The sequence below is a fragment of the Euprymna scolopes genome, chromosome 25, assembly GCF_053919585.1.
Source record: "Euprymna scolopes isolate OS-2025 chromosome 25, ASM5391958v1, whole genome shotgun sequence".
NCBI classification, from domain to species: Eukaryota; Metazoa; Mollusca; class Cephalopoda; order Sepiida; family Sepiolidae; genus Euprymna; species Euprymna scolopes.
The window spans coordinates 26,008,069-26,021,666 of NC_136506.1; the positions used below are offsets into that span (position 1 = coordinate 26,008,069).

General features: G+C 32.2%; 1 protein-coding gene across 1 annotated transcript in view; it reads right to left on the minus strand.

The window, feature by feature from the left end:
- LOC145247302 (electroneutral sodium bicarbonate exchanger 1-like) overlaps nucleotides 1-13,598 on the minus strand; it is a 252,873-nt gene that overhangs the window by 113,978 nt on the left and 125,297 nt on the right. The window contains exons 2-3 of the mRNA XM_080108923.1: nucleotides 11,281-11,409; nucleotides 5,406-5,544 (exon numbers count right to left, since the gene is read on the minus strand). Coding sequence (XP_079965049.1) covers nucleotides 5,406-5,544; nucleotides 11,281-11,409 — 268 coding nt within the window. The remainder of the gene's footprint in view (nucleotides 1-5,405; nucleotides 5,545-11,280; nucleotides 11,410-13,598) is intronic.

A 13,598-nucleotide genomic window follows, 5' to 3' on the forward strand; every position in this document is an offset into this window, starting at 1 on the left:
CTGTAGTACCGTTTTTGAACAGAATAAACACTTTAAAATAAGTGAAACCACTTAGCCATTTAGGTAGACAACGGACAATTAGAAAATCGATTTTATTTTTTTAAAACAACAGTAAACAAGTAAAAATATTTTTTACAAATATTATGGGGGTTATAGTCTCTTTTAAAAACAATATCTCTTTCAAGAACGACCATGAAATGTGTTTTCAATCAATATTTATTCAATAAGGGACCAGTTTTCCTTCCTAGCAAAAAAGGACGAGTTTTCCAGGTACCAGTTTTCCGGGGATTAGTTTTCCTAAATTCGCTGGTTTTGTATGATCATTTGGAATATTTCATGTTTCTTATATTTTGTTTGGTTTTGGCACAAGTGTAAATATAGAAGAAAATCTCACGGGTTTATCAAAACTTTGGAAAAGCAAACCTTGAGAAGTTTGTTAACTTTAAAACTAGTCCATCACCTTACAGATGCTAAACTTCTGGCTGACCAACAATATGGATTTAGGCAAGCCCGTTCCACAGCAGATATCCTAACTGTAATCTCAGAAGATATATACCATTCACTGGACAAAGTGGGGAAGGGTAGAGTAGTATATATATATATATATATATATATATATATATATATATATATATATATATATATATATATATATATATATACCTCAGATCAGATTGCTTCCTTGGGCGTTTAAAGCGTTCATTCGGTTTCTGACTTCTAGTTGCAAAAATTCGTCTACTGACCTATTTATGACCGCCCTGTCTTAAGTTCGATATTAAAAGCCATTGCTGCTGCTATTTAAAGCGTACACTAGATCAACAATATTTTTTTTGTTTTAACTTATTTTCACGTATTTTCCTTGCAAATAAATATAATTTAACCCCGTTGAGTTTTAAAAAATCTGATTTAGATATAAATATGCAATTCATAATTAAAATCATATTTATAACAATTTTATTGCTTTTAGTAACATTCCTGTGAATACTGATGATTTTCTTTTCAGGCCATTCTTAAAAAAAATTTTTTCAAGGAGGGAGAGGTTTCAGTAGTACTTTTAGTCGGGTCACCTTAATTTTTATTAGTGCTTGCAGTAGTGCTCTGGGGGCTTCCTGAGATTTATTTTCTCTCTCATTATTAAAAAAATGTTTTCTTAAGACAATAAAAGACAATATAATGTCAAAATCACTTTTTATTTGGAACATTTTTCATCTTATCCTTTAAGGGCCAACGCGTAGACTAGTGTATATATATATATATATATATATATATATATATATATATATATATATATATATATATATATATATATATATATATATGTATATATATATATATATATATATTAGGAGAAAATTTCCAGATTTAAAGAAAAGGTTAATAAAAAACTTTTCAAATTCGAAAGAGATTAATTATGAATATAGAGAAATATATTTATAAAATTACAAATTTATCCAGATTTTAAAGGCTCAACATCAGTGATAGAGCCTAGTATAAGTAATAGACGTCACGATATTGTAGAATTAAATTCACAATATTTTATTCAAAACAAGAAATACAAGAAAAAGTGAGAAAATTTCCTATCTTTGAAATTCCATGGAATAAGGATTCCTTTTTTTTGAATAAAATATTGTGAATTTAATTCTATAATATCGTGATGTCTATATAAGTGTGTTTGTGTGTGTACAGATTGAGGAAGATATATGTATAGAGAGAGAGATAGAGGAGAGAGAGAGAGAGATGTGGTTAAAAGAATGAAGTTACATCAGTTTATATTTCTATTTGGGTTTGTATTACTGTACACATAGATTCGAAAAAGTTGTCAAAAAACAAATATATAACAAATAAATGTTATAAAAGGCAAGATAAGTTACTTTTCTACCTAACTGAATATATTTTTTGTGTTTTTATTCAATGTAACATGTTTATTCAGCTCGAAAAACATGCAGTGTTTACCGATGTATTGGAAAATTCAAAATGGCGGCCGACTCTCTCTCGGAGAGGGTAAGTTTGGGAAAAGGTATTATAAATAATAAACTAGACAAAATACTGTTAGAAAGTCGCTCAATATATGTTACCGTGACATAAGTTGACATATATTCGGTTGTTTTTTAATAGTATTTTGTCTAGTTCATTATTTATAACATCTTTTCCCAAACTTACCGTGTTAAAGAGACAGTTGGACGCCATTTTGAATTTTCCAATACATCGGTAAACACTGCATGTTTTTCGAGCTGAATAAACATGTTACATTGAATAAAAACACAAAAAATATATCCAGTTTGGTAGAAAAGTAACTTATATTGCCTTTGATAACATTTATTTGCTATATATTTGTTTTTTGACAACTTTTTCGAATCTATGTGTACAGTAAGACAAACCCTTCTATTTTGTTGTCTACGCTTCCAGGCGATGCCGCATAACCATGCTGTTCATAAAAACCACATCGATCTGTTCGTTATACTTTATTTATTTACCGCGTTTATTTATTTATTTTTAAAACATATATTAAAGAACCTGTTATAAAAAGTTTCAACAAAGCAAAACTAAAGGTAATAGATGTACAAACATGGTGTGTAACCAAATTAATTCTTAGCACAATGAACGTCATTTCATCTTGACATAGATAATGGCTATTCACGTTTTTAGCAACAATTTCAATTGATATGTGCACAATGCTTTCGTGCTTTTTTGAAAATTTATTTATGGGTGTATAAATGACTTTTAATGTAATGGTTTGATTTGAGAAAAGATGGCGGCCAGGGAGTAACTGTGTGTTTAGTTCTTTTTTCATCGGTAAAAAGGAGAAAAAAAATTGAATGACTCGGCATAAAGAACGGATAAGAAACGGATTACTAGTTTTCCTTTTTTATCATTCCTTTCCGCTTTGCATGTTTGTCTGATTTTTTTTGTGATTGTGTGAGAAAGATTATTACATAAACGCCCAACCTTTTAAACAAATCGGTTAGAGCGGGTAGTTACCTCTCTAGACGGTAAGACATAAGGCCACGTAAGGTTTTGAATACGTAACCAACAAAGAGAAGCCCAGCCTGGTTTATAAAAGTGCCTGAGCAGCACCGTTGATATTCACCGGTAAGGATGTCTCGGATGATTAGCAACAGAGAAAGTATAAATTGAACTTTGGATTTACTTTCTCTTAACTCTTGCTTCTCTTATTTTGTCATTTAGTCCTCGGATTCACTGGGCGATGTTTTCGACAAAGACAAAAAAAAAAAAAAAATGCTGTTTTCTGGAACAGAATTTGATTGTTAGCTAGATTTTAATCTTGAAGTTGTATTTTTAACTCCTTGCATCAACTGGCTTAATGTGTTGTCTGAAGCGATTACCATGAATCTTTTTTAATAACTCCTTCTCAAAAAGAGAAGGTAAAGTCTGGGAGGGTGGACTGCCTAGAACTGCACATATCAACACCTCAGGCAAACAGACGCCAGGTCATCACTTACTACAAAAATAAAGCAGACTGATTGTCCAGGACATATCAGCGATTTGTATGCTACCTACTTAAGACTACGTCAGACGCTTAGAATAAATATTAAAAAAAAAAAATAACAACGTAAGCGGAGCGCATGAAGGTTTCTGGTGACTTATTGATGCTCAGAACAGCCTCTTTGATTGTATACTCCATGGCAAGTGCTCGGCTGAGCTCCAATCTTTCGCGAAAAAGACCCGTCTAGCTGAAACCATTGTCAATAATTATCCCTATTCTTTATCTGTGCCTAAATCAAAACGTAGATTCCATGAACAAAGCTTCTTTCTTGGAAGTGCATGCATGTGGAACTCTCTCCCGTTTGCCTGCGTCCCACCTGACTACAACTTGGATGTCTTCAAGTCCAACATAAACAAATTCCTGATAAACCGCCTCCTTAAGTAAGATGCTTTATCAAATCTTCATTACTAACGATTACTACGATATTATCCCATTGACTACTGTACACGCAATAACCCTTATCCCCGAGTAGCTTCCGGGCCTTGATAAGTGGTGACTATCATGTAAAAAAAAATACTCCAAAAACTCAAGTATAAGTCTTTGTACTTTGAAATATGAGAAAGGGAAAATGTTTGAATATGATCGGATGACCTTCATCATTTGAATGCCCGGGGTCACCTTCTTTTTTAACAAATCGGTTAAGGTAGTTATTTCTCCGGGAGGTTAGACAAAAGGTTAGGTAAGGATTTGAAAATCGAGTGCAATAAAAGAAGCAGTTGATCTTACAAAAACTACGTCGGCATTAACCGGCAGGAACGCATAAGGAGATTAGCAATAAAAGTAAGATGGGTGGACCTCCTAGAACTTCACAGACCTCAGTTCATTATGTACTGAAAAAATGACCCAGACTCTGTCGAACTAATTATTGAGAACATACCCTCGATTGCTGTGACACCTACTTAGGACTGTGCAAGTCGCTTAGAGTAAATATTACAGAATGAAAAAGTGAAAATAACGTGTAGACGTCACTAAGAGAAACACTATGACCTTAAATGATTTGCATTAAACTATCAAAAAGAGAAGATAAAACCTGGGACGGTGATCGTGACGATCACCGTCCCAGGTTTTATCTTCTTCACTGATCGTCTGTAGAGAAGCATACCTCAAAACAACAGATACAAATCACCAACCATTCAAATATAACAAACTTTGTTGAACAAATTGGTGAGGACGTATCTTCGATTGCTTTGACATTTTTTTAGGCAGTCCTTTTTTTAGCCAGGCTAATACTAAAATAACGCAAAATAAAAGTGATAGAAACTTACAGAAGTCACTAGGAATAGCACTCTGGTTTAGATGATTAGCAATAACCTCTCAAAAAGAAGAGGTGGTAAAGCCTGGGAGGGTGGACCTCTGCTCAAAATCACACCCTGAACGGAAAGTGGTTTAGTGGTTAACGACACGAATTGACAACCTGAGTGTCTCAAGTTTGAATCCAGTTTGTTCCACAAAAATCATTTTCACTTAGGATGACGTGGTCCTTTCCGTTATCTCCAATGTCTTTCTGGAAAATTTTCTGACTAGAAAATTATCGGGGAAACCAATGCCAACAATAGTATTTTCGGATTCATACGTTATGATGATGATGACCTACTCCAAAATAGATTCTGTCGAACTAATTGATGAGGTTCTACCATTGAATGATATCACATCTACTCAAGAATGTGCCGGGCGCTTAGAATAAATACATAAAATTTTTTAAAAAATGACAGCCACGATGGCGTGTAGAGGTCTAACAGTGACCCGGTGGTGCTGGGGATAAACTCCCCTATTGTATGCTCCAAAGATTCAAGTATACGTCACAAACATTTTATGTACTTACCTGTTAAGGTAAAAAAAAGAAGATTGTACACCAAAATTCAAAGAAATTCATCCAGTATTTTTGTTTGGAAAATCTTACCTGGCCGCTTCCCTCCACTCGTAGTCTCCATTATTGCTATGCAACATGTCCATCTGGCAAAAAACCCCGTGATGGAAGTGTTCTTCATCGTCGACTTCTCCAATTAAATTTTGGACTTGTTCCGATGGCGACAAATACACTAAAATATAAAAAGACTGAGTTTAATAAATAATTCGAATGCAAATACGATATATATATATATATATATATATATATATATATATATATATATATATATATATATATATATATATATATATATATACATATATATATAGTAATGTGATTGATAATTTAAAATTCAAATTAGAATTAAAAATTAAAAATCTGTTTCATAAGAAGGAACAAGAACAAAGTCAATAATTTGTACGATCGTTTCGGAAACGATGTTTTTATTGTGATAAGATATTAAGCCACGGACAATAATTTTGACATATAGTTTTTTTTAAACAAAGTCTCCTCATCAGCAAAAGTATTAAGTGTTTTTTTTTATATGTAAAAGACACCATAAATAAACCTAGCAATTTCTAAATAAGGCAGATGTATCTTTTAATTGTTCGCCTTTTGAAAATCGTAATTATCGTCAAAGCATTCATTTGGATGTTGATTGTAGCTTATAAATGTACGAAAAAAAATGGCTTAATGTCTATCACACTAAAAACATCGTTTCCGAAACAATCGTACAAATTATTGATTTTGTTGTTCCTACTTATGAAACAGATTTTTAATTTTTAATTCTAATTTGAATTTTAAATTTTCAATCACATTACTAAATATTAAAGTAGCTCTAGGACATTTGCCTATCGAGCTTATTATATATCTGAATTACAACGAGCACTGTTCTTTTCTTGTATTTTAATTAAATTAGTAATTTTAATATCACATTAAAATACACTCTGCTCTTTAGACTACTGTTCTAACCGCCTTATATATATATATATATATATATATATATATATATATATTACATATACACCTATGAATTGGGAATTTATTAGGTATTTATGTTCATATTAAAACCGTTTTTTCTATTTACTTGAAAAGAAAATACAACTTTGTTATATATGTGTCGTGGAATTGTGGAATTGCGTCCACCTGCAAAAGATCAAGCCAATTTGCGTATTCTTTTAAACATTCATTTTAATTAATTCTCTATTATTTTTTCGGTTTTCTTATGAAACGATCGTCTTTAATTAACTATTACGTGTAATTATATTCATACAGATATTCTACATAATTTATACTTGCGTAATATTTGCGTAAAAATGGTATAGTAAACAACCCCCTTTTTTTAGATGTACTTATGTATGCGTATATATATATATAATTGTTTTTAAAAAATCTGCCTACCAACCTTCTGTCAGTATTTGATCTACAGACATGAAGCTTGATATAGAGGATATACGAACCCATGCGAAACTTTACATTTGTGTTTTAGCCGAGAAAAATCGGTTCAAAAGTGTAAAAATTAAAAAAAAAAAATGCCAGGTGAAGGTAGAACAACAGCATTACGAATATGCATGCGTAACATAATAGCTATTGGATCATGTTTTAATTTTTAGCCTTGCAGCAAACATGTCTTCAAAGGCCAGGCATTAACGTCAAAGGAAAAATAAATAGTTGAGCCATTAACGTTAAAGAAAAAAGTAAATCGTAAGCTAAACGTTTTAGTTTCGATTCTCGGTGGTGGCGCAACTGGCGCATAAGTCATCTTTTTGTTAACTTTTTAAATCATTACTATATATTGGGTCCAATATAATATAATAATAAATACAAAATCTTAATTAATCAAAATATTTAAGCATATTTTATGACCGGACAATGCCGAGCGGCCTGCTACTATATATATATATATATATATATATATATATATATATATATATATATATATATATATATATATATATATATAGTCTGTTTATTATACAAACATTATTGGCTACATACATATATACATGTTTAAGTGGAGTCTCAATTCAGGGACAACAGATCATCAAACCAACAAAAGAACTGAAATTGAAACGGGCGTCACGACCATATTTGTTTTTAGAAGATATTTGGGTGCGATATACACATCAGGAGAAAATTGGAATGTATGCTTCGTCAATGTGGGCAGTAAAGTTCTTTTTGGCAGGTGTAGTGGGGGATGCTGTTTCCTATGTTTAAGCCATCATTAGTAGAGAGGTGTTAGATTATTCCTTTAGCTTGACGGTTATTTATTGCCCTTAATTTAAAAGTTCCCACATCCTTAGTTTTTTTTTTATATGGTTGGATATCTTTTATTGGTGGGGAATGTAATTTCCTTTTGACAAGTTTTATTTTTATTTATTAGTCTATTTTTATTTACTTATTCTTCTCTCGCTTTTTATTTTTTATTCGCTCTTTTGTTTTTCGTTTACTAGTTTTCAGAGTAGGGAGTGAAGAAGAGGGAAGTGCCCCTTCATACGGTTAAGCTCTTGACAGTTGGGAAGTGTTAGAATTCTATTAGTCTGGCGGTTACTTTTTATTCCTATAGTCGCTACTATGTATATGCTAGGTTGTTTTTATTGTCCTTTTTTACTGTTGGCGACTTCCTATTGATAAGTGTTTTATTTTATATATATTAATTTACTCTTTATTCTTTGCTATTTTTCATTTTTTCCTCCAGTTCATTTAGTTCCCTGCTTAGAGTGTTAAGTTATCATTTGGGTTTAATTAATTGGTTTCCTAATGTAGTGTTGTTTTTATGATAATAATTCCTGTAGGTACATATCAACATTCCAATTAAAGGTGTGCACGACCCAGAGACTATTTTAGTTAAACGTTTTCGGATGCTTACTTATTAAGTATGTAAATTGCACTCGCCTTAATATAATTGTTGGCAAAATATGTTGCTGTACCGTTAGTTTGGTATAATCGGTTGACGTTTGAGGTGGATCTGGAGGGTTACTAGGGGATGGTTTTTACCTTAAAATTAGCTAAATTGCTTTATGATAGCGTCTTCTTCCATAATTAGGTAAATGTTGTTATTAGGGGTGTGTTGGGTTTTAGTTAGTATAGTTATTAATTAGTTGTGTATTCGGATCACTTTGTATTCCATTTCATTAGTTCATCGATTAATTAATTAATTAATTAATTAATTATGTCTACTGTGATGGGTCTCTATTAGTTTTTTTTAGTTTAGCTTCCAAAGTGCTTGCAGTTTATAGCCGATTTACATTTAACAATTTATCTCTGTCTTTAAAAGTAAGAATGTCAGTGAAGTTAGTGAGCTATATGTTTTAGCCTTACTAAGAATTTTCCATTCGATTAAAGATGTTTTGTTTCCTCCAGTAGTGTACCGCTTTATTATTCAATGATAGTGTATGGCATATAGAATCTGTTCTTAAAGGTCATTGAAGTGCTACCTATGTAGAATTTTTCTATTTACGGATTTTCTACGGTGCATATTCTAGCCTGGTATACCACCGAGGATGTGAAGCAATTATTGCTTAGTGGGCATTCGGTAGGTCTTTGACAGTTGCTTAAACACGGAAAACAACATCACCTTCTTCCACCACATCTCCTAAAAACCTTACTGCTCACATTCACAAAGCATACACCCCAATTTTCCCCGGAATATATAACGCACCCCAAATATCTTTAAAAAAATAATGTGATCTTGACACCTGTTTCAATTTTTTTTTTGTTTGATGAAGTGTTGACACTGAATTGAGAATCCACTGAAACATGTATGCACATATGTAACAAACAATATTTGTATAATAAACAGACCATATATATATACCAGCTCTGTTCTCTATTGAGCACTCTTTAATAATCACGCGAGTTTTATTGGATTTACATCTAGGAAAGCAATCGATACAAGCAGTATATATATATATATATATATATATATATATATATATATATATATATATATTTAAATAAGGGAGTAGTCACCAACAATGTGTATTTTTTAACATTATTTTATCATTCCGTGTCTTGGTTTTTCATTGAGAATTATGTTTGGATCATTGTAATAATGTTTTTAAGTCATTGAAATCGTTTACGTACGTTTCAGACGGTCCGATGCGTCCTCGTCAGAAATTATTTTCAAATGTATAAAAATGGCGATTTTCTAGTGAGTTTGAAGTTTTTCCAAGGGGTGGAGGCTTGTAAGTGTTTATTATACATTGGTATACTGAATCTTTTTTTTTTTTTTTTTTTTGGTTTGTCCAGGGAGATTTTGACCTCGCTGTAGTCAGTCGCTATCTCTTTCTGCTAATGTGTTTTTCTTTTCCTTTAGGGTGGGGTAGGGTGTGTGTATGTGTGTGTGTGTGTGTGTGCGTGCGTGTGCGTTTATGTGTGTGTGTGCGCGTGTGTGTGCGTGTGTGTGTTTGCTTTTATTGGTTTGGGAATGTGTATATTGTTTTATAGTATTTTGGGGTTATTTGCTTTCTTAGGAAGGCGGCTGTGGTCCGAGGTCGTTACTAATGTGTATGTGTGGGGAGGGGGGATTGGCTCTTCTGAAGTAAGGGTAGTCATTCTATTTGGATATTTATTTTTTGGATTCTTATATATATATATATATATATATATATATATATATATATATATATATATATATATATCGACTGGTGTTAATCGTGACACCCTGCACGAAAGGATGAAACACTGGTGTCTGTAGGTATTTAATTATTATCTATATATCTATAAAAGTGAAACTGTCTGTGTGTATATCTGTGTCTGTGTGTGTACATTTCCCTGCGCAATAAATAAGTAAATAATTATGTCAGCCCCGTTAAGAAACTCGTTTCTTATCGTTGAGTACTTTCAGTTGAATTAAGTCGGTCAATTTAGCTCTTATGCATAGATCAACGATTTGATCACTGTGTGACTGACGTAAAGAACATTTAAAATTAAAATGTTTAAATTAAACGTTATTTCACGCAGTTAATAGTAGCCGAATGGATACGGTATTTGCTAATCAAGCCAGAGATGGCTTGTGTTGCCGGGTTCGAATCTGCACTGAAGATTCTCGAAAGGATGAAACACTAGTGTCTGTAGGTATTTAATTATTATCTATATATCTGTGAAAGTGTTGGTCTGTCTGTGTGTGTCCATTTCCCTACGCAATAAATCTGTCAATTTTTAGTCTACAGAGTCGAAATTTGATATACAGGGTACTGAGATTTGGAAAAATCGATGTGATTGGTTTCGGCCAGAAATTTGGAGATTAAGGGGTCAAAGTTCAACGATTTGACCTTTGAGAACTCTACAAAACTCCTCCGACAATTTTGGGTCTAAACACTTGAAATTTTAGATGAAGGTTCCTTGGACATGGATCTAACGTAATAACTTTATTTGAGCCCAAAACAATAAATTTGAAGGGATCATAATAGAGGTAAAATTTAAAAAAATTGACCATTTTCCTTTTTTTTTTTTTGCTCAACATACATCTCCAAATACCTGGGTAACGCCGGGCACCCATGCTAGTAGTAAATATATATATATATATATATATATATATATATATATATATATATATATATATATATATATATATATATATATGTATGTATATAGTGACCGCCGAACTTGTTATATATAACCACACCACTGGTTGTTTCTGAAGATGAAACATATTTGTACATATCAAAGATAATAGGGTGCAAAAACAATAATTTTTATGCATATATATATATATATATATATATATATATATATATATATATATATATATGTGTGTGTGTGTGTGTGTGTGTGTGTGTGTGTGTGTGTGTGTGTGTTTGTGTGTGTACGTGTTTAATTGATCACACATTTCTATATAAAACGTTTTGAACAGCTATAATGTCGAAAGGTGTTTCCTGTTAAATTGTAATTAATTCTTTGTATTTCTTTAAAAAAAAATTACCCTGACTGGAAACGGTTCCGTTCGAGCTGGAAATCTTTTCACTTTTCTTGGTTCGCGATTTCTTCTCTGGGCGTCTCGGTCGCTTTGGCAAACGCAGCCCAATATACATCGCCTGACGATGATCCATCGCTACAAAAAATTAAATGAATAAAAAATAAATAAACAGAATTATTTGCGGAAGACGTTATGGAGAGACATCATGTTTAGCATGAAACAGCTTTGAAAAAAAATCATAAGGATTTATTAACAATCACAGAAATATACGCAACATAAAAAAGATGGCAGACCAGGAGGTTTCCTTTCATTAGCTTACTACACTAAGATGTGGGGAAGATAGCCACTACTTTCTTAGGGTTACTCCACTTACTCTTGATCCTCACTCTATAACGCAGAATGTTTAAGCAAGAGAGTATCTAATATTTTTTTAGATTTTGGTATGACTTGACCAAGAATTGAACCTCGTCCACCATTAACGAACATCCTATTTGGTCCTTTAGTTCTCAAATTTCATCAGCTATATTTCTGATAATTTCTGTTTTCATGGTCGGCTGATGTCTACAGTGGGTTGTATGCTAAGAGTGTTAGTCCTTTTATAGTGGAGTTTCAACTGTCAATCTACGAGGTGTCTTAAATAAGTTTCCAGACTATTTTAGTACAGCCATTTAAAATTGTCGTAGACTTTTGAAAATTCAGTATGTTATTTCTATACATCATATGAGATGACAGACCGACTTTTATAATATCAGGTTCAAATGAACAGCTACAGCAGGAATTGGAATAAACCCTAATAAAGCCTGCTTGTCAAAGCTGGTGAATTTCAAAAATGTAAATTGCGCGTGAGAACACTTCAGAAGAACGGTATGCGATAAAATTCTATTTTAAACTTGGAAAAAAAAATGCCACAGAAACGTATGAAATGCTTCAGACTGCTTTTGGACCATTTTGCATGAATTGAGCGTCAGTTTCTGAATGGCATAAGAGATTCAAGCAAGGAAAGAAGTCTGTGAGAAATGATGAGAGGTGTGGGAGGAGTAAGGAAATCAGAACACTAGAGTTAATTAGTCAAATCAAGAAATTCATGGCTAAGACCCATCGTGTATCTATAGAAACAATAAGTGCGCAGTTTGATGTCAGTATGTGAACTGTATTATTCGCGAGGAACTGAAGATGCGGTAGATTTGCGTGAAGTTTGTCTCAAGGGTGCTCCATCCTTGTCAAAGACCATTTAACAAGATATGCATCAAGATAGTTCCTAACATCCCCTATAGTCCGGACCTTGCTCCCTGTGTTATTCCCTAAGCTGAAGAAAAAAAATAAGAGGCTGCCGTTATAAGACAATAGAAGAAACGAAGAAGGCTGTGATATTGGTAATTGACACGCTCACACGAGAGGACGTCCATGGGGTCTTCCTCAAGTTGTTGCACAATACAACAAGTGCATTGTATCCAGAGGAGATTACTTGGAAGTGGGACTAGAGTTTAATATGTGTACTATCAATAAAAATGCCCATACGCAAAAAAAAAAAAACAAAAAAAAACTGGAAACTTATTTAAGGTCCCTCGTACAATTTTATGTATCGAGTGGTTTTTTAACTTGATTACTAATTAAGGTAAGTTAATAATATTATGATTTTTAACTTTATTAGTACAGTAATACAACCAAGAACAGGTGTGTCAACGTGATTATGCCGTATATATATATATATATATATATATATATATATATATATATATATATTTTATTTATTTATTATTTTTTAAAACAGTAATCTACGTACACGCGTGTTTCAAGGTTTTTACCTCTCATCATATATATATATATATATATATATATATATATATATATATATATATATATATATATATATATATATATAATTTCATTAAATAAAATAGATGTTTTTTGTCTATTAATTTTATTTTTGATCCTTCCAAATTCCGGATAACAGTCTTAACTACTGACAGAAACTGGTTGACCTAAACGCCATATTTATCGTAAGTCTGAGTACATTTCAATCTCTCTGGATTCATCATCAAGGGTAGATTAATCTAACTGGAACAATTTATCTATTTTTATTTATTATTTTTTTTATATGGCGATTACATCAACCAGTTTCTGCCATAAGTGAAGACAGTTATTCGGAAGTTGGAAAGGATAAAAAAAAAAGGATTAATCGGCACAAAGCATCTATTTTATTTGATGAAATATGCCTAAAAGAAAAAATGCTGCCTAAATGTACATTATATATATAAAGCTTAAGGCAACTGAAAGAAAACAGAGTAAGAGCAAAACGACTAGCAGCCGCACCAATATCTGCA